The sequence below is a fragment of the Lissotriton vulgaris genome, chromosome 2_1 (assembly GCF_964263255.1).
Source record: "Lissotriton vulgaris chromosome 2_1, aLisVul1.2, whole genome shotgun sequence".
Classification (NCBI taxonomy): domain Eukaryota; kingdom Metazoa; phylum Chordata; class Amphibia; order Caudata; family Salamandridae; genus Lissotriton; species Lissotriton vulgaris.
Genome location: NC_141687.1, coordinates 638,246,911 through 638,267,609, shown reverse-complemented (window position 1 = coordinate 638,267,609; position 20,699 = coordinate 638,246,911). Strand labels below are relative to the sequence as shown.

At 49.2% G+C, this 20,699-nt stretch overlaps 1 protein-coding gene across 1 annotated transcript in view; it reads left to right on the top strand.

Annotated features, from left to right (window-relative positions):
* ICE2 (interactor of little elongation complex ELL subunit 2) overlaps positions 1 to 20,699 on the top strand; it is an 823,034-nt gene that overhangs the window by 416,911 nt on the left and 385,424 nt on the right. The window contains exon 8 of the mRNA XM_086955805.1: positions 12,351 to 12,520. Coding sequence (XP_086811931.1) covers positions 12,351 to 12,520 — 170 coding nt within the window. The remainder of the gene's footprint in view (positions 1 to 12,350; positions 12,521 to 20,699) is intronic.

The window sequence follows — 20,699 nt, the reverse complement described above, 5'->3', positions numbered from 1 at the left end:
TATTGGCTGCACCAAAACCAGTCATGTTTGGTATCAAACATGTTGAAATCCTACGCCAACACCCATTCCAGTGTTGGATGTAGGATCTCATGTAGGGAGCTCCCCTGTATTTCCGGTACCAGCCTTTCAGAGTCTCACAGCAAGCTAGTGTGTGCTGCCTACCACAGACGCGATTCTGCCTTCCTGCTGCTGAGCCAGGCTCGAGCAGAGGAAGGTAGGACTAAAGGCTTCCTGACGTAGGGAGGTGTGACCAACTCCCAGACAGGAATTGGTGTATTGGGATGGAGTGGGGTGTTTGCCAGCGCCACCATATTGCTATGAAGGGCACATTTGGTGACCTCCTTGCATACTCCAGTTGGAACCGGCTCAGGGAGCCGTTGGCTCCCGCTCTGGCGTGAAACTGGACAAAGGACATCCTCCCCTCTGTCCAGCCTTTCCTCAGGGAGGGTTCCCCTGAATCATCCCAACCCTTTCCTTTGGGTACTTATGGGCTTAACTGTGGGTGGCTGTTCAGATTCGTCGTGGGACAAGATTCCGATCTGAAACCACTTCATCTTCAACCATCGGGGCACGTTGGACTTCGTTGAACTTTGCTTTGGGAATTGATACTGCATCTGGAAGGCTCCTGCTGCTCTTGGTCTCGTCGACTTGACAGTCTTCTGCATCGTCTGTGCCTGTGCTCCATCCAGGTTCTTCTCCAAGCCTGTGGGCATCAAAGACACCGAAGGAATCTCCCTAGGAGTGAAGGAGTCACTCCCCTGCATCCGCATGCACCGCAACTAAGCTGATCAGTATGCTGCTTCTGATGTCCTAAAGACACTGAAAGGCTCAGCTACACAGAAAGTGGTTCTGGAACTCCCTCGAGGCCTGCAATGTCTTCTGAGGAAGTTTGAAACCAGTACCCCTCGTAACCGCTGGAGCAGTACCCCTGTGCACCGTTTCGACGTGATGTTGCCAAGGCTCTTTGTCTCTCTTCCCCAGAGATCTTCGGACTTGAAGAAGCGCCAGTCTCCAGCATCGCCTCCTACCAAGATCTTCATCCTCACCACATCCTCTGCCCCGTGGGCCTACATTCTTGGTACGCTGCTCGAGGACCTCTTGCGACTCCTGTGCCTCAGGCCTGTGGGTTCTCTTGAGGGTCTTTTTAGGTTCAGTGGGCTCCCCTGCTTGCTTGGGGCCTGCTCTGACTCTCCTGCACTTGGTGAGTCCCTTGGACCATGCTGGCCCTGACACTGCACCTTCTTTGTTTTCCTCGTCTGTTGCTGCTGAAAAGGCTTGTTCGTGCTCCCTTCAGACACTGACCCCCTGGCTCTTGACTTCAGACGTGGAACAGCTCGTGAACGGCTCCTGGTTTTCTTTAAGCATCGCCTGGTCCTGACAGCTGCAGCGACAAGGTCTCATTCAGCTCTCCTGCATCTTCGTTCATCGGTGGTTATTGGTCTTCCGTGCCTCGTGGTCACTCCAGAGTGGCATAGACTCTGTCCCCTCTGCTTGCAAGTACTTCTCTTCAAGAATCCACCCTTGGATTCCACCTGACTCTTTCATCTTCTTCGCCAGCGGCATCTTCACTGAAGTCCTCCATTGTTGTAGGTATCCTTGTTCCTGGGGTATCCATGGTTGGGGTGGCTCTCCAACCTTCCATCTTCCACTGGGTTTCTCCAGGGTCCTCTGGGAAGGGTGCTTCTTAAAAACGTCAACCGCAACTTCCCTATTGACTTGTATTGAGTAAGTGGTCATGTTTCCACTCTGCACACGGCCTCCGTTAGGTACCTGGGTACTTATTGTGGGTGTTTCCTTGGGTCCCCAGCTTTTCTAAGTCTTCTGGGTCCTATGTGGGTTGGTCTCCCCCTGGAGACCTCTGTGTATTTGTGCTACTTACCTGTTCTACTGTTGAAGTATTGTGTGTATTGCGATTATATCTCTGGATCCCATGAGTTAGTGAGTGTTTGTAATAAATGCATATTGTTATAACCACACTGTGTGGTTCTTTTTCACTTAACTTACACTGTATGATTAGTAGTGGTAAAACAAGCTGCTTTATACTCCTTCTGGACTAAGCTTGAAGGCTGCTCTCCACAGTCACCACTTAGAGAGCTTTCTCTTGAAGACCTTTAAAATCACCATAAGGGTTGTCTGGATTAGTGTAGAGTGCACCATATACTAAGCCATCCTCTTACAATAGTTGAAACGGTACAAAGTATTGTCAATGTGTACCAAACTATGTAGCAATAATCTAGAATAGTATATTAGATGGAAGAGTTTTAGCTGAATCAACCAGAAGTGGGAGTGCATTGACACTTCTCTCAGGCCTTGTAGAGCTTCTGCTCAGTCTTTATCCTCTAGTGGGCTGAGATTATTCTCCCAAGCCGCCCTCAGCGTTCCCTGCTGGTCCGGAGAGTTGTTCATTACTTTTTTGTAGATTAGTGATATTGCCTTCTCCGTCAGAGGGTCCGTCAACAACGGATCTTCCAGCAGGGACACCTCCACTAGTTCTTCCGCCTCACAAATATGACGCCGCACTGCATGACCCAGCTGCAAGTATCGCAGTCATTCTCCTACCCCCAGGTCATATTCCTGCCGCACAACGGCAAATGTGATAAAAGCCTGTCCCCTTCACACATCACCCAATCTCTCGAGGCCAATCAGTTTCCATTTATCAAAACCCCTGCAGCTTCCCCACAGTGCAGAGCATATGACTGTCCCAGAGCGGTGTCATCTCCGTTAATCTGCCCTCCCAGCCTAGATGTTTCGTTGCTGCTCGCCATGCCTTTACCACCATTTGTGTGTGGACAAGGAGACCTCTTTCCTTTTTCCTGATGTACAATAAGGGGAGATATCCCTGGCTCCCATCGCCATTCAGACCACTCAGTATGCCGGTTCTGCCCAGTCCCTAAGCACCCAACCATTCACCGTAACCAGCTGAGTGGCCCTATAATATTTCTTGCTATTGGGATTGCCAGTACCCCTCATAGGCTCCTCTCTGCAATTTGTGCAGAGGTATACAAGAAGCATCCCCACTCCACAGCAGGGACTGCATCTCGGCATAGACATGTCGAAAGAAGGCGAGCAGAACGGGATAAGGTGTGCTTTACAAAATGTTTTAAAGCAGCAGCAGCGTCATCATCTTAAATAGAGTTGCACAGCCCATCAATCAGAGCGCAGTGACAGCCAATGCTGGACATCCCTAGTCAATGTGCCTAGTTGGACCGACAGGTTCTGCTTGTAGGAAAGCAGAGCCCTCCTCTTCATGTAAACCCCCAGGAAATTAAAGACCATCCATCACCACAGGAACCTTGCACCTAGACGTCAAGCTGGTAGTTCCTCCCACCAGCGGGAATAACAGGGATTTGTCCCAGTTTATGCGATAACCTGAATGGTCCCCAAATATGCGGAAGAGCTGCAAAATTCGGTCAGGGGACTGCCTCGGTCTCGTAACGTAGAGTAGAATGTCAACCGCATAGAAGGAGATGCGCTCCTCTCACTCTGCCCCCACCTGGATAACCCATATCAAGGGTTCTTGTCGTAACCATGCCGCCATGGGCTCCAGGGCCAAAGCAAATAACATAGGGGATAAAAGGCACCCCTGCCGCATCCCCTTCTGAAGAGGGAACACTCCAAACACCGTGGCATTGACCAGCATCCGTGTCAGCGGTTGCTCATGTAAAAATGTAACCCATCCGATGAATTTAGGCCTAAGCCCAAATGAGGCGAGACCGCTTAGAGGTAACACCATTCCAAACTATCAAACGCCGTCCTGGCATTCAAGGACAGGAGGGTCGCCGGGTCAGTGAAATCGGACTCAGTGACTTGTAGGATCCCGAACAACCCCCATAGATTTATCCTAGTCCCTCTCTGGGGCATAAATCTGGACTAGTTCAGATAAATGAGCGAGGTAAAAATTGTACACAATCGTATGGACAAGGCCTTAGCCAAGACTTTAACCTCAAATTACGTAGAGAAATTGGTATATTTGACCCCCAGTCCGCTAGCAGCCTACCGCTATCACTGCTGTTCTTTGGTCCCTAGATAGGGCGCCTTTTGGTCTGGCCCCCTGAAGCATATGTAAGAGTTGCTCCAAAGTGTTATCTAACATACATACAGAATCCCACCGGCATGCCATTTCGCTATTCCGACCTACCGCCTTCCCAGACTGTAGTGCGGTCCGCCATACTTCTCTCCTCCACCATTAGATCTCCCTCCAACATTTCCAAATCGCCTGTGGACGAGTGTGGTAAGGTTATGTCTCTTAAAAAACCCACACAGTCCGACTCCGACATCTCGGATGTGGATGTATACAGCCCCTTGTAATAAGCTGCAAACGCCTCGGCAATCACTGCTGGTCATGTGACTCACTCTTGCACCATCGACTATCTCTGGGACCGACCTAGCACCCACTTCTCTCCTATCCTGCAACGACAACCATTTACTAGCCTTGTCAGCCACCTCATGTAGGTGATGTTGGGTGACCAGAGCCTGTGCCCTGGCGCTATCCTCCATCAACTCCCGGTACTCTCTCTGGCGCAGTCTCAACCAATGACCCAATGCCAAAGACACCGCCCCCTCAGCGGCGATGCGGACCTCCAGCCTGAGATCTCTCCCTCTAGAGTGAGGCACTGTGGCCTTTTCTCCTTCTTGATTGCATCAATCTAAGCTTGGGTGTGTATCCTGATTGCCATTTTGAACGACTCCCAGAGCGTCACCGACAAGCTCACAGACTCCAGGTTTTCTCTCATGAGGCCCTAAATTTATTGTCCTTCAGATACAATGGGTCAATCTTCAGGGGTAAAACATACTCTCGTCATATCCTCCATTGACATTCCAGGTCCATACTTTTTTCAACTGCTCGTAGGTTTCAGGCATATCTAAAACAAAAGCCTCTTCCCCCCTTCGGTTCTACCTTATGTAGACAGAGAACAATTTTCTCCCTTCTTAGCATCTCCACTGTAAGATGGTGGCTCCCCCGCACCCTTGCTGAGCACCTACTCTTCTGCTCATGGTACTGCATTAACTACCCAACTTTCCCCAATTGTGACCCCCTGCCCCCACCTTTCAACCCTGCTAGAGAGGTCTAGCATTCCCCCACTTCCCTACCTGCAGAAATCTGTCCCCCAAACAATAACAATCAAAACATGATATGAGGGCACCACAGAGATAATCAATAGAGTAGGGATACATAGTATCGACCCATGTGCAAATAATGAGTCTGACATCCCCAAGTTACCTTTAGGTCTGTAATGTCTGAGGTGTATAAGGAGTCTTTGCTTACAGTTTGACCTCCTTGTATCTTCCAGTTCAAATCAAGCCCGGACCAACACACCACACCCACTCTGTGCCCACCCCACTGCCCCTGTTGTGCTTACCTCCATGGCATGCCTACCCTTCGGCTCATGTAACCACCAACATCTCCTCACAATGTCTCTGCAGACTCCCCTTCCGTCTCGTTCTGGTCCTCCGCTGCTGCACATGAGTCTCTTGCCAGCACTCTGACCTGCCGTGCACCAACTCTCCAGCCATTCCCAGGCTTTCTCCAGAAATGCCATGTCTTGTCTTCCGCTATTACCTGAGGCTTTGCTGGAAAGAGCATCATGTATTTGATATCACACTCACTGAGTTCTCTTTTAACTGTCTCAAAGCTCCTCCGTTGGCGTTGGACCTGGAGCATGAAGTCAGGAAAGAAGTGAACCAGGGTATTTTCAAAGTGGATCTCTCCCCTCGCTCTGGCTGCCTGGAGGATTACATTTCTGTCACAGTAGTTGAAAACCCATGCAATTGTCATGTGTGGGTAGCCCCAGGTTGGGGTGGGGGCACCAGTGCCTGATGCGCCCTCCCAATCGAGAAGAATTTGGACAGATGTTTGGACCTCAGGGTGTTCAATATAAAGTTCTCCCAAAAAAGATCTACGATGGGGCCCTCTGCTTTCTCTAGGACCCCCACCACTCTGATATATTGTTCCTTCTCGCCCTTCTTTCCTGGTTTTCAAGTTTTGTTGCCATAGACATGGTCTGCTATGTCAAGGATTGTACTTGTGATTCGCGGTGTTTCGTCGTGGATTAAAGCTGAGCTATTTTAGTCTCCGCCATTGTGACTTTCTCACTGAGCGTCTGTAGGTCCGCCCTGATCAAGTTAACTTCAATAGTCTCAGTTGGGTTCTGGGGTGCATTTCACATCTTTTATTGCTGCCATTATTGACTAGAGGGAGGGCTCTGTCGCCACTTACCCCTTTACTGTCAGGGAGGTATTTGGGTCTGCATAATTATCCATTTTGTATTTCTGGTCCTCTCCGTTTTTTAACTGGTCGCCCTCCTATTTTATTGTGGGGTCTCGTTCAATTCTTGGGCACCCGCAGTCTCTCGGGGTTGGGCCCAGTGACCTTACTAATCCCTCCTTGCTCTGGACCCACGTCTTCTATCCCCTCAGTGCCCCTCTGGCCTGTGTCTGCTCCGCACCTCGCTTTCTGGCCGGGTCTTGGGCCTGCTAAATCGACAGGCCTTCTGCCACTCTCATAGTGCCAATATCGGCCCACTCACCAGCCCGCTCGCAGCAACATGCGTGTCGCAGAAATAATCAGACAAGACAACTTTTTGTTGGAGAAAAGTAGCTGCAGGTTTATTAGCATATACATATGCCAACAAGGTGGGTTATCTTACAGACGATCCAAAGGCAAGCCGCCCCTCACAGCCTACCACCTGATGGGCTAATTTGCAACGTGGCCTTAGCCAATCGTTGCTTAGCGGTTGTGGTGAGGAGATAGCCCCTCCCATTTCCGGTGAACCATTGGTCCACCCTCTTGCTCACTCGCCCCCCCAACAAGGGGCTGAGCGTTCAAGCGACCCCAGGTTGTACAGGTTTCCAACCGCCTGTAGGATAGTGGGGCGCCGTCGCACCCCCAGGGTCCACCGCACAGACTTCCGGGGGATATTAGGCCTCAGCATCCTTTGTGCTCCTGAAGAGGGTACTCCCGGGTACCTTTCCGCCTCTGGATCGCCCTGTAACTCCGCCACAGCCCTGGGTGTGGCGACCGTCGCAGCCAGGGCCCCCCACCAAGGCCGGCATGCTTCCTACTATTCCTAGCGTGTTATTTCTGGGGCCTCTCCCCTAACCAGCCAGAATCGGTCCAATGTAACTCGGGCTGGAGTGCCAGAATATTCTCCCAAAGCCCCTTGCGCTTAGCGTAAGGTTTCCCAAGTCTAATGACGCCCTGTCTCCTCTGCCCCCTGAAATACACACAGCGCAGGACTTCCTGCGTATTGGCTCCAGCACCTCCCCTGACTAGCGCCTTGCCTACAGGGAATGAGACATGTCTGACCACTGAAATTTACCTGTCCCCCACTGGTGGCAAAGCCCACCGTAAGTTCATTGTGGTCGTTCTTATCAAGTGCCATGGAATACTGCAATGACCAGCGCAAACCATGGTAAAATAACTTTGGTGCACACACTAGGTGTCACAGACAGTAATGGGGGATTAAGAGTATAGAGTCCTGATAAGCTACACTGCAAAATTTTGCAACATGTCAACCTACGCTGCTTGCTGAACAAGCGCCTGGTCACAGAAGCCTGAACCCTGCTAACCACTTGAGCCCTTATATATACACACCGGAGTGGTGTCAATTAAAGATAGTGTATCACAAGGTTCCCTAATTGGTGGATAAGGAGAATCCGCTGGAACCCGTCTGCGAAAGTGAAAATACAGTGACACGCACCTCATTCCAGAATACCCTTGCCTGATCCTCAAGGCACCTGGAGCCCGCTGCCCCCCGCAAGGCAGGCGAGGGAAAACTGGCCCAGAAACCCCAGACTGATATTCGAACACTAACACCACCACAAGGTCTAGTTCGGGATTGGCTACCCCTGACCTGGTAAGGCCTGTCGGAGGCCAACCCCCCTCCCCCCCCCTTTAGATGACAGTGAAACCTGAAGGGGGGTCAATGACTGAATACATGCCTGATAAGAGAGCAGTGCGATGCCAGACAAGCCTACTTCCATCAATATGTGCCAAACTAAGCTCTCCCCCCATGCTCCTCTCAACAAATGCACCCCAACCAAACAAGACCGTTGGTCGCATGTGCCAAAACCTGTCAAAAGGGGCGGGACTTGGCGACTCTCTAGGATGATCTAGCGGAACCATCTCTTGGTGCATGCCTGCTAACCTAACTTAATATATATGCTGGAACACCCACTGTCTAGGTGCAAACTAATCTGACATGGGAGAAGACCAGTAAGACATAGACAACGCCTTTCTCACAATGAGTGCTGTGTCTTCTCATGATATCCTGTGTGTTATTGATCCTCCTTTCACTGGCACTCGCCTGTATGACCTGGTGGAGCCACTAGGAGAACAGTTATTAGACCACTATACTTCCCTTCCTGGTGAGTGAAAAACTGCAAAGCGAGACCTTGTTTAGTACCAGAAAAACCCGAAATAAGTTACTGTCTTGGCGAAGCTTACCAGAGGACTTAGCCAGTTGTCACCCATTACGTGCCAACCCAAGATTGTGTAACGTTAAGACTGTCATAAGTAGCCTGTACACATCCGGGCGCCGCCCGTAAAATCACTAACAATCGCCAACATGGCCAAAACGCACCCACCCTTTGTCCAGAAAACTAAAGAAGAAAGAGTCTTAAAGGGTCAGCTAGACCCGGGGCGGAGCCAGCCGGGATGTCCCGGAGGGGACAGGCTGGAGGAAGTAAGAGGGTCAAAACAGGAACCCAAACTGTAAAAATGGATCCCGCTTCCCGCCAGTGGCCCTGGGGAAATTAGACTGGTGATGAACTTATGAGAAAGTAATACGTGGGCCAAAATTGGCGCCCAACAGGAACCCTAAACTTTGACACACTGCCCTTGCCCACCTGGGCAGGCCCTCTCCCCTGCAGTGTGTAACCCTAAGAAGTGTCATGACACTAGCACAACCGTACCGCATAAGATTGCTTCTCCCCTACAAGCATTCTGAACCTGGTTGCCACCTTGCCCACAAGAGCACAAAACCAGGGACAGCAAGTAGGCCCTAGGACCGGAGACTGCCCTAGCAGTCCTATATTCCGTACACACCTGACCTTATCAGAGGCCTGTGTACTTGGTCCGGTAATCCTGAAAATGGCAGGATGAAAAACTCCAGGCTTGGGCGTGCTGGCCCAGAGCCCACGCCCTGGCCCCAGTGTGTTCTTCCCCTGCATCCGCTCGAAGCCTTGACAGACCAGCCTGCCCTGCGGAGATAACAACTGTATGGAATGAAACTGGCATTACTGAAAGAAAGAACAAAACTATGAAATCAGCCCCAGACAGCCTATACCGGTAACCAATTTGCTACCTCGAATCCCCGATTCTGAGCCCCTTACAAGCGCCCCAGATCCTGTACAGAGGGACCCATTCCAATATTGCACAGGGGATGCAATATGTGCCCAGGCAGACCAAAAGTATACCGACAACGCAAGTTGGAATACATGACAATACCATAATAAGTTGGAACGCACCCGTGCGTTTCTGGAAGCGAGAACAGGTCCTACTTCTACTGCCAGCCCCTCTGCTGGCATAGTCCATGCTTCCTCGTAGCATCAGATCAAAGGAGCTACCAATTCGCATACTTCCATTGCCCAGCTAGCGCTAGCCGCCCCCCACTCTATGGCTGCCAACTTATAACTTCCATGTGTGCCAAGTCATCCTTTCGGTACAGAAGAGTGTAATAAACAGACTATGAATGACACTTTCGTGTTAGCAAACCGTGAAGAAGAGGGAGACCCCAAATCACTGACTAGGCCTCTTTGCCCAGCAAAGCTCTAAGAGGGCCATGGATAAAGCCTGCTATACGAGACATATCCAATCTTGGCATGTCCCCGTGTGAGACAGACCTGACTACAGCGATTTGGGAGTCAAGGTGCCGTAGACAAGTTGCACTCCAGGCCCCCAAGCCACCACTGCAAAAAAAGTATGCAGGAGATGCACAAACTGGACGGCAAGTTGGGGAGTGCAACAAAAGCTGTATGAACAATTCCAATCTCTTCTAATACAAATACACTAGGTGTGCATGGACACGTAAGCACTCCTAGGAGCCCTAACAAGAGGATGTAAAATTGTTGCCTGCCAGTACATGTGCTTGAGAAAATTTGCCACTTCGAACATGTAATTACTCTTATTACATGTCAAAGGGAACATGCCCCCAAAGTACTAAAGTGCGCTACGAAATATCCCGCCAAAGAAGAGAGGCTCGGGAGAGGCTCCCTGGTGCAGCCGGACCAAGGCAATCAAAATTTGCCACCCCGGAAGTGACAAATGTATTGCTTGGTCTAATGAGGAGGAGGAAAGTGGTGAAAAGTCTCACCCCTGACCACTAGAAAATCATGTTGCAATCCAGGTTGAGTAGAGTTTGTGAAATCCAGGTGTTGTTACTGGTAGAACCATACACAGTATTTCTTGCAAATAGGGTGGTCATAAAGACAAGGTCCTTAACTTATTAGTCCGGCTGCACAAGGGAAACTTTGCCCAGGTTAGGTGGGGAGAGCAGGGTCAACTTACAGAGCGCATCCCTGTCAAGAGAGTAAGACAGGGATGCGTTCTGGAACCAACCCTGTTCTCCCTATATGTGAACGGAGTAGTGGGCTTCCTCCTGGAGGTGTTGGCAGACTCACTCACCCAGGGGGGGGGGGGAAAGATACCAACTTTGTTGTTTGCGGACGACACGTTGAGCTGAGCTCGTCATGAGCACGAGAGGGGTTAAAAACCTATATGTATTGTAGCACTTGAAGAGCATTTTATTCTTAAATTGTTGTCTTGCACTCCCTTAACTAATGCCAAGAACATACTCGCCAAATACATTGAGATAAATACGGCAACATTCTACTTACTTGCTCCAGTCAAATGAGAACACCTATGTAAGAAATCGAACCAACCTGGGTTCTCAGATTAACTGAATTGCAAAGGGGAGTAATTCACATGACAGAAAAAGCTTGGAGAGCGACAAAAGCTCCCATCCTTCAAATGAAACTAAAATCACTTTGGAAAAAATAAAAACAAGCCATTGTGGCAGCAAAACTAAATTCTTTCGTGAGCAAGTGGAGAAAAAACTATCAGGGGATATATTTCTCTTCATACGCTCCACACTCGCTCCTACGTCAAAAGCAGTGCCATTCACTCTCAGGGTCAAAGGAACCAATGTTCCTACCAAATTCAGTGGAAACATTTGCACAATCAAAGACTCCAATCTCCTGTGACCCATTTCCAAGAGCAATTCTATCCCAAATTGTCTATACAGTAGTCCTACTTGGAATCTTTATACCTAGAGGGGCTCACTAAGATAGTTTGGGACCTCAAGCCTCATCAAAGAAAACTTTGCCATCTTTGCTGTGAAATGGAATATACTTATAGCCCTCTGCTAAGGGCTAAACGGGTTGTTAAAGGTCCTGAACCAGAGGGCCTTTAACAACAGGTCTAGCTCGAGGCAGAGGAACATAAGGCTATTAAAACATTCCACCCATTAAGGGCAGAATGTCCTTAATTTAAAAGGGAGAAACGTGAAGACAGGCATTGGAATGTTGGAGCTCTGGGCTTATACCAGCCATAATAAGTCTGAGCCACTCCATTGTCTTCAGTAGAGTGTTCAACATTGCTAAGTTATAATGAAATAATAAAGACCCCTCTCTCTCAGGTGATATCCTGGAACTCTCTAAAACGTGCCACATTACAACCTTCATGGCTAGGCACAGACTTTGAGGAATGTGTGTCTTTTTAACTGCTCGCATAAAAAAGAGAAACCTACCTTGTTACCTTTCAGGTTTCTATGTGGGCTGTAGCATTCAAACAGCTAAGCTAAAAATCTTGGGTGATGTATACTGGAGTGACGGTTGCATCCTGGCAGTGTTTAGATTTCATGACATTCAACATGGTTGACCATGGGAGTCTACTGTGGATCCTGGAACATCTGATGAGAATCAGGGGCACAGTGCTACACCTGTTCAACTTCTTCCTTTCAAAGAGATTCCACTTATTAAAAATTGGCAGTCACACCTCAACCACCTCCGTAGTGTCCTGTGGCGATCCTTAGGTTTTTTATTAGGAATGCATGTTAATCACCTTGTACAGCCCGTCTCTGTTCTGGATAAAGGCAGAGAACGTTGTAGAATAACATTATGAGGTTTAGTTTGGCCAACTTAACTGTCCAGCACAGCATTCTTTTGGATGTTATCGGGCGCACGTGGTACAATGCCATCCGCAGATACTTTTTTGATGACTCCACAAACAGTTCAGACAATAAAGTCAGGTTTTTAAACTGTGAATGTTTTGCTGTCACCTCATTATTAGTTTCTAATTTGAAATGTAATTAAGTTTCACCTACTCCTTATCTAACCTTTACATTCCGTAGGAGCCGAACCAGTTAAGATGGTATATATTGATCCACCACTTCCAAAAAAAGAGTTGAGTGTGAGAGAGAAGAACCAAATGTTTCATGAAGTCCCTTTTGAATTCTGGATGACTAAAAAAAAATTTGCCCAGACACCTGTAATGCATCTTGACCACTTAAAAAATGAACAGGTGAGTCACTGTAATGTACATGTTTTCAGGTTCTCACTTTACTGATCTTTTTATCTTTTCAGAAACCCTTGTTATGCACACAGAGTTTTAAAAATGTATTTGTTGTTTATTTTACATTTTTATTAAGCCTTGCTTCACAAAGAAAGTGTCAGCACACGGTCTATAGAAAATATTGAGAAATGGAAAAACCTTATAACTAAACAGCAGGAAGCTGACTCAGAGAAGGCAAAACAAAGTGGTGGGAGAGATACCCCATAAAAGGAATGAGTAGAATAGAGAGTGCTAGATGAGGGCAAAGAATAGATTAAAGACAGGATAGAGTGGATCATTCATTGTAGGATGGACAGTGGACGTTGGGTGTGGGGTAAGGAAGCATGGGAGAGAAAGGATGAAATGTGGAATGAGTGGCTAAGTTAGTGGAGTTGAATGATCGATGGAATGAGGAAAATGAGCTACTGGTCAAAATATAATACAAAAAGTGACATGTTTCTCAGTGTATCTTAGTTCTGGCAGAGTTCCTCTGACTGGGGGTGCTGCTCTTTAGATTGATTGCACTGCTGCTGCATTATGCCTGAATAGTCTTCAGTTGGAGTCTTTTCATCCTAAAATTTACATGGAGGAACAGATATATTACTTTTATTAAAGTCTAGGAGATTTAAATATGATGCATTCTAACTTGAATTAATTTATCGCCACAGGGAGGAACAAATATAGTTTTCGAAGAAACGAAATTTTGTAGGTAAATCTTTTTTTTCCAAGGCAAATATCTGGAGTTGCTCGGAGTAGTTCTAGGTGGGCTTTCACCAGTCCTATAAGGGTGGCATTCTCATAGTTAACATGATAGATTTGCATTGCTTTTGCCACAAGGTAGAAGTCTTAATGTTAGTGACATAGTTTTAGGATTTTACTGATTGAAGAGCCTATCATGAATTGAAACATCATTACAGGGACATCAAGTGGACAGTGTTAGAAAAGGTGTGGGGAGCCACACTCAGCATTGAGAACAGACTGGCCACAAAAGAGGCCCGATGGATTTATCAGGAGCGGGCGGACCAACAGGGCCTTAATGATATTATTGAGTGTAACTAGGTCATAGCACATACCTAGGTGCTAGAATTCACACATAACATTACAGTAGCACTGAATTAGATAGGCATCCGCAAGGGTGGTGTCAACTTATTCATTCTAAAATATCTAACAACCCGTAATTTTAGAATAAAAATTTTCTTCGGAGAAATATATGTCATGTCCAATTGACATTGTATGAAGATCTGATGAACCATCTCTGGGTAATCGGTCTGAAATTAGGATGCACTGATGAGGGAGAAATCTCTGTACATTATGCATTGAATATCAAGCCCTGCTGTATGTTTTTAGTTTGCCCAGCATACCAGATGGGCCTGCAATATTTGGCATATTAAGATTGAATCACCATTGCTGGGAATAGAAAATACATATATTTTCTATCTTTCATTTAAAAATCTTCTTAATATTGGAATTTTGTCTCTGTAGAAATTTGGTTGCCCACTACGAAGGCCCCCATGTTCCAAATTGTATTTCTGAACCTGTAGATAAGATTGTTACTGTTTAAAAGTCATCATAACGTTACAACACACCATTCCAAGATGGCGCTGAAAGTGAACGCTTTGTTATAAGTGCGCACCGGAAGTAGCAGGGTGTGTCGAGACGCCCGCATTTGGGCGTTTAAATACGCAGAGAAAACATATTGGGAACGAGCGGGGAGCAAGGAAGCCGAATACTGCAGTCTATCCGGTAAGCCGGAGGTGTGTGAACAGTAACAGATGGCAACACGAAGGAATACGTGAAATTGGTCCGATGCCCTAAGCCTTGACCAATACTATGGTATTGATCATTGTCGAAGAAAAAATGAAGGCAAGAGACATGTGACATTGTTTCAGTGGGGGAGTTCAAAAAGTGTTGAGGAAGGGGGCGCGCTGGAATAAGGCAGACAGCGCGTCCCTGTTTAAATGCCAAAGATGTGTTGTTTAAAAGCTGTCCATACCTTAAAAAATTAACGAGTGGAAATGGGCTTGAAAGAGATATACACACATTGGAGGTATTTTCCTTATCGGTTGACGGAGAGCAACCGTGATTGAGAAACCCGGGTACTGTGGACAAGTACACTTTATCCTTAGAAGGTGGCTGCTGGTAAGCCATAAGTGGGCGACCACCTGGTAATTATCTTTGTGGCTTTGTCTCAATGAGCAGTAACATCCAAAAATATTTTTTGGTATGGAGAGCTACGTGTATGTGTGTAACTCAGTGTTTTGTTTGGTATTGTTTGTGTCTATCTTCCAAAGGAATAGTACTGTAATTGACAGTGTGGCGAGGACTGACCCTTAGTCCTGAAGAAATTGCCGGAAAGTATCAACAGGCAATGAAACATGTTGGCTTCTTTTACAACAATGATGAAGCAACACAGTAGGTCTTGTTTTTAATGTGAGCAAACACACAGCAGAGAATAAAAATGGAAATAGTGGCAGTAGTTGAGTAGCTGGTTATTATAGAGTAGGAGCTAGAACATTTTTTTTCAACACTCCCACATTAGGGAGTGTAAGGGTGGGCGATCTGCGGGCCGGAAAAGCAGGCGAGGAGGCCGTATGTAGTGTGCTATTCTGTAGGTTTATTTACACAAGGAGGCAGAATCAATGTCACAACAAAAAGGAAGGTAAGAAGGGTTCCGGGTTCGCAGTCCGCTCCAGGTCTTGGGTGTAGTCCTGGGTCTGGGATTCTCCGACAGCTCTGGTGTAGGGGAGGTCCACGGAGGGCAGTAAGAGAAGAAACAAAGGACCGTTAGTCTTATCCTTGATCAGATGTTATATCGAACACCGTCACCCGGGTCGTGAGGGGCGGGAAGAGAAAGGATATCGTGAGGAAAGAAGGGTGTAGGGAGGTCGGAACACAAGGGGGTTTATAGAAAGGGTGTCGGGAAGGGGTGTGTGGGAACGGGGACACGGGGTCACTTCAAACAGTGCAAGTGCTGTACAAATATGCTACAGTGTGGGGTACGTGATGCTAAAGAGAAGGGTGTATTTACAGGGCGTTACTAGGACTCCTATTGAGTAGGGGTAAGGAAGGCTTAAGACACTCACCCGGTCCGCCGTAACTCTCCAAGTGAGTAATGGCCGCTCTTCAGCCACCTCCTGTGGGCTCCACCACTCTTCGGTCCACACGTCTCCGTCACACGTCTTCTCTCCTTCTTCAGCTCCAGTCCGAATCTCCTGCCACAAAACTCCGACAGGGTGTTCTGCTCGGATCCCGCTTTTATCCTGTGCTGACTCTGCCGCTAAGGCGGGACTTCCGGGGTCGGAGGGATATACTTCCTCCGGGCTCTTGGTTCTGGTTGGTCCCTGGGGAAGAGAGAAGGGCGGAGCCTCGTGGGTTATGGCCGGATTGCCGAGCTCTGTCTTTGCCATAGGATATGGTGTGCGCTTTTGTATCCCGGTAGTGGAAGAAACCGAGGTAGGTGCGGGGTAGAACAGCCGTCCTGGGAGGCCCGCGGGGCCGCCACCTCACATACCCTTCCCCTAGCTGTCCTTCTTGTACTGGATGGAGTATGAGGGTAGCGTGACAGATAATCGGCATTGCCCTGATCTGCCCCTTTTCTGTGTAGAGTTTTGAAGTGGAAGGGCTGAAGGGAAAGAAACCAGCGGAGGACCCGGTCGTTCTGGCCTTTGTTCCGGGCCATCCACTCCAAGGGAGCGTGGTCAGTATAGAGGATAAAGTCTCGGCCCTCCAAGTAGTACCTTAGGCTGTCAATCGCCCACTTTATGGCCAGGGCTTCTTTTTCCACCACTGCGTAGTGTTTTTCCCTGGGAAACAGTTTACGACTAACATAGAGAATGGGCCTTTCGTTACCTAGGGGATCTTTTTGTGACAGCACCGCCCCCAGCCCATGTTCGGAAGCATCGGTCTGCAGGATAAAGGGCAAGGAGTAGTCAGGGGGTATCAAAACAGGGCTCGAGGTCAAGGCTTCTTTTAGATCAACAAATGCGTGCCAGGCTTCGGGAGAGGGGTTTCGTAACAGCTCATCAGAACGGTTAGTCTTCTTGAGAAGATCCGTCAGGGCGGCGGCTCTCTGGGAGAAGTTGGGCACGAACCGCCGATAATACCCGAGAAGCCCTAAAAAGGCTCGAAGGTCTTTCTTTGTTTGTGGAAAGGATAGGGAACTGATAGCCACGGTTTTGCTTTCCTGAGGTCTTATTAGCCCCTCCCCCAGAAGATACCCCAGGTATTTGACAGTCTTTGCCGCTAGAGTGGTTTTGGCGGGATTTATGGCGAAACCAAAAGAACCCAGGGAAGTGACAACGCTACATAGATGTTTCACATGTTGTGGCCAATTGTCGCTGAATATGACGATGTCGTCTAGATAGGCGCCTGCGTACTGTGCATGGGGTCTCAAAACATGGTTCATTGCACGCTGAAAGGTGGCAGGCGCCCCGTGAAGACCAAAGGGCATGACTAGGAACTGGTATAACCCCTCAGGGGTGGAGAAAGCTGTCTTTTTCTTGTCTTGTTCCCTGAGGGGTATTTGCCAATACCCCTTACAGAGGTCCAGGGTGGAAATATACTTCGCCTTCCCTATCCTCTCTATCATTTCGTCCACCCTGGGCAAGGGATAGGTATCGAATGAGGATATTTTGTTGACCTCCCGAAAGTCGATACAGAGGCGGACCGACCCGTCGGGTTTTGGGACAAGGACTATAGGGGAATTCCAGTTGCTTACTGAGGGTTCTATGATTCCCATCCTTTGCATGTCTTCTATCTCCTGCCTTATGACCGCCCGACGGGCCTCGGGTACTCTATAGGGTCGTAGCCGGACCACCTTTCCTGGCTCAGTTTCGATGGCATGCTCAGTGATACTGGTTCGACCTGGGGAAGAGGAGAAGACTCTATGAAGGGGTCCTAGGGCTTTGCGGAGTTCCTGGACTAGAGCAGGAGGCAGTTCAGGGTCTACACAAGGGTCAAAAGGAAAGGTCAGGGTTGGGCTGGTTCCTGTTAACACCGGCCGGGGTCCTTCCCATTTTTTAAGCAGATTCACATGGAATATCTGGGAGACACCGCGTGTTGCATCCAGTTCCACCTCATAGGTAACCGGCGTGACCTGCTGTAGAATGGTGTAAGGGCTCTGCCAACGACCTAGGAGTTTCTGGTCGGACGAGGGCATCATAAGAAGGACCAAATCGTTAACAGCAAATACTCTGGGACGGGTGCCTTTGTCATATTGTTTCTTCTGGCTGGTTTGGGCATTTTCGAGGTTCTGTCGGACTATGTCCCGTATCATGGCTAGATGTGTTTTGGGGTTATCCAAGTATTCTGGAAGCGGCCGAGTGCGATCCGGCTCTGCTTCCCAGGCCTCCTGTGCCATGTCTAACAGGGTGCGGGGAGGCCGGCCATACAGCAGCTCATAAGGGGAATAGCCGGTGCTGCTCTGCGTTTTACAGCGTATGGCGAACAGAGCCAGTGGCAACATATCCTCCCACCTTTTTGCTTCCAGACCCAAAAGCTTCTTAAGAGTTTGTTTGAGGGTGGCGTTGTACCGTTCGACCAAACCATCCGTTTGCGGATGGTAGGCAGAGGTACGGATTTGCTTAATCCCCAGCTCAGCACAGACCCGCTTCATAAGGGCTGACACGAAAGGTGTACCTTGATCAGTCAAGATCTCTCTGGGAAAGCCTACGCGAGAGAACAGGGTGATCAGGGCTTTTGCTATCGCCTGGGTAGTGGGTTGGCGCAGGGGTATGGCTTCCGGGAAGCGGGTGGCGTAGTCGACTATGACTAACGCATAGCGACACCCGCTGCGGGAAGGTAGGAGGGGGCCTATGATATCCATTCCTATCCTACTGAACGGGACGTCTATGAGGGGTAGGGGTTGTAAAGGGACTCGTGGTGGTCGGTAACGGCTGTTCTTCTGACAGACCACGCACTCCCTACAGTAGGTTTTGATCATTTGGTGTACCCCCGGCCAATAGAATTTCTCCAGGACTGCTTGACTGGTTTTCTCATCCCCAAAGTGACCCCCTAAAAGGTGGCTATGAGCAAGGAAGAGGACTTTGTGCTGGAAGGGACCTGGGATGAGCAACTGGGCGTTCTGTTGTGTCCCCCCTCCCCGGTACAGCAACCCGTTTCTCTTGAAAAAGTAAGGACCTACTTGCAAGGGATCTTCGTGGTCAAGGGCCTTTCCCCAGGCTTCCTGCAGGAGGGGATCCTCCTGTTGTGCCGCCCTGAATTCTCTATCGGTCTGCCAGGGACGGTCTTCGGTTAACACGGGATAGGCGCTGACATACTCTTTCTTTTCTTTTCTCCTCTGGCTTTTGGGTTTATGTGGTTTGGGTGTAGACTCCGGGGTAGACTGTCCCTGATAAGGAGCATCCTTCCACCATTGGGTCAGAGAATCCGAGGTCTCCTGAAGTAGTGTGGGTAATCCCGGATAGTCACTCCCCAGGATGGCTTGTTCAGGGAGAGCAGGTACGAGGCCTACGGTGAGGTTGGTTCCTGGATCCTTCTGATGATGGATCCGTACTTGAGTGGTAGGGTAGTGCTTGGTGTCCCCATGGACACATTGGATGGCCACTACTCCCGTAGGGTGTTGGACAGGATGGGCCAGATCTTGGGGTCTTACTACACTCTGACGGCACCCAGTGTCAGCCAGGGCCATCAATCGTCGTCCATCCACAGAAACCTGACAGTGAAACGGCGGGGGAGCGGCCCCAGGAGGGTGACACAGGTAGTTCCGTACCAGGCCGATCTCCATTGGCTCCTCCTTCTGCGGGCACATCCGTGCGATGTGCCCAAACCCACCACATGAGTAACACTGGGGACCGGGGTTGGGGGGTCGGAACAGGACCGGTGAGGGCAGAAGAGGTGGAGGTTCCGGTCTTCGTGCTGGTTGGGGACGAGGGGGACGTGAGACCATACTGTGGGAATACTTGTGTGAATGTTCTTCCTTTCCCCGTTGGAGCTCTTGAGCCCGGCTATAGGCAGAGGCTATCTCTATGGCGGTTTCAAGAGTGAGTCTAGAGTGTTGCCTTACCCATCGCTGGGTGGCCGGGTGCAAGGAGTTCAGAAATTGTTCGAGATATATTTTTTCAAGGATATTGTCTTTGGTGGATGTCTCAGGTCGGAGCCATCGGTTGGCGAGATCCTTGATCCGAAAGGAGAGGGCTCTCGGATTCTCCTGAGGTTTCTCCTTTGCTTGTCGCAGTTGAACCTTGTAGGTGTCATCATCGATGCCCAAACGTTCCAATATACACCGTTTGATATCTGCATACGGGGTGGTGCCTTGGATGTTGGCCTGCTGGTAGGCCGCTTGTAAGTCGCCGGTCAAGAGGGGACCTAGGTATTGACCCCATCGATCCGCAGGCCAGTTGGCCGCTTGGGCTAGCCTTTCAAAGTTGGTGAAGAAGTAGTCCGGGTCCTCTCCCGGGACATACTTCTGGAAAACGACTGACGGGAAAGAGGAGACCGGTCTAGGTTGTCCCAGGGCGGTAGTTAGCTTCTCCATTGTTTGTTCATGGGCCACCCCCTGACCCTTAAGGACGTCATGGAGCTGTCCCCTGTCGGTCTCAGCGGTCTTGAGAAATTGTTCCATAAGCTTCCCGAATAGCTCCTGGGATTCCGCCATCTGTTTCACCACGGCCTGCATGCCTCCGGCAGATCCCACTTCTGACACCAGATGTAAGGGTGGGCGATCTGCGGGCCGGAAAAGCAGGCGAGGAGGCCGTATGTAGTGTGCTACTCTGTAGGTTTATTTACACAAGGAGGCAGAATCAATGTCACAACAAAAAGGAAGGTAAGAAGGGTTCCGGGTTCGCAGTCCGCTCCGGGTCTTGGGTGTAGTCCTGGGTCTGGGATTCTCCGACAGCTCCGGTGTAGGGGAGGTCCACGGAGGGCAGTAAGAGAAGAAACAAAGGACCGTTAGTCTTATCCTTGATCAGATGTTATATCGAACACCGTCACCCAGGTCGTGAGGGGGCGGGAAGAGAAAGGATATCGTGAGGAAAGGAGGGTGTAGGGAGGTCGGAACACAAGGGGGTTTATAGAAAGGGTGTCGGGAAGAGGTGTGTGGGAACGGGGACACGGGGTCACTTCAAACAGTGCAAGTGCTGTACAAATATGCTACATTGTGGGGTATGTGATGCTAAAGAGAAGGGTGTAT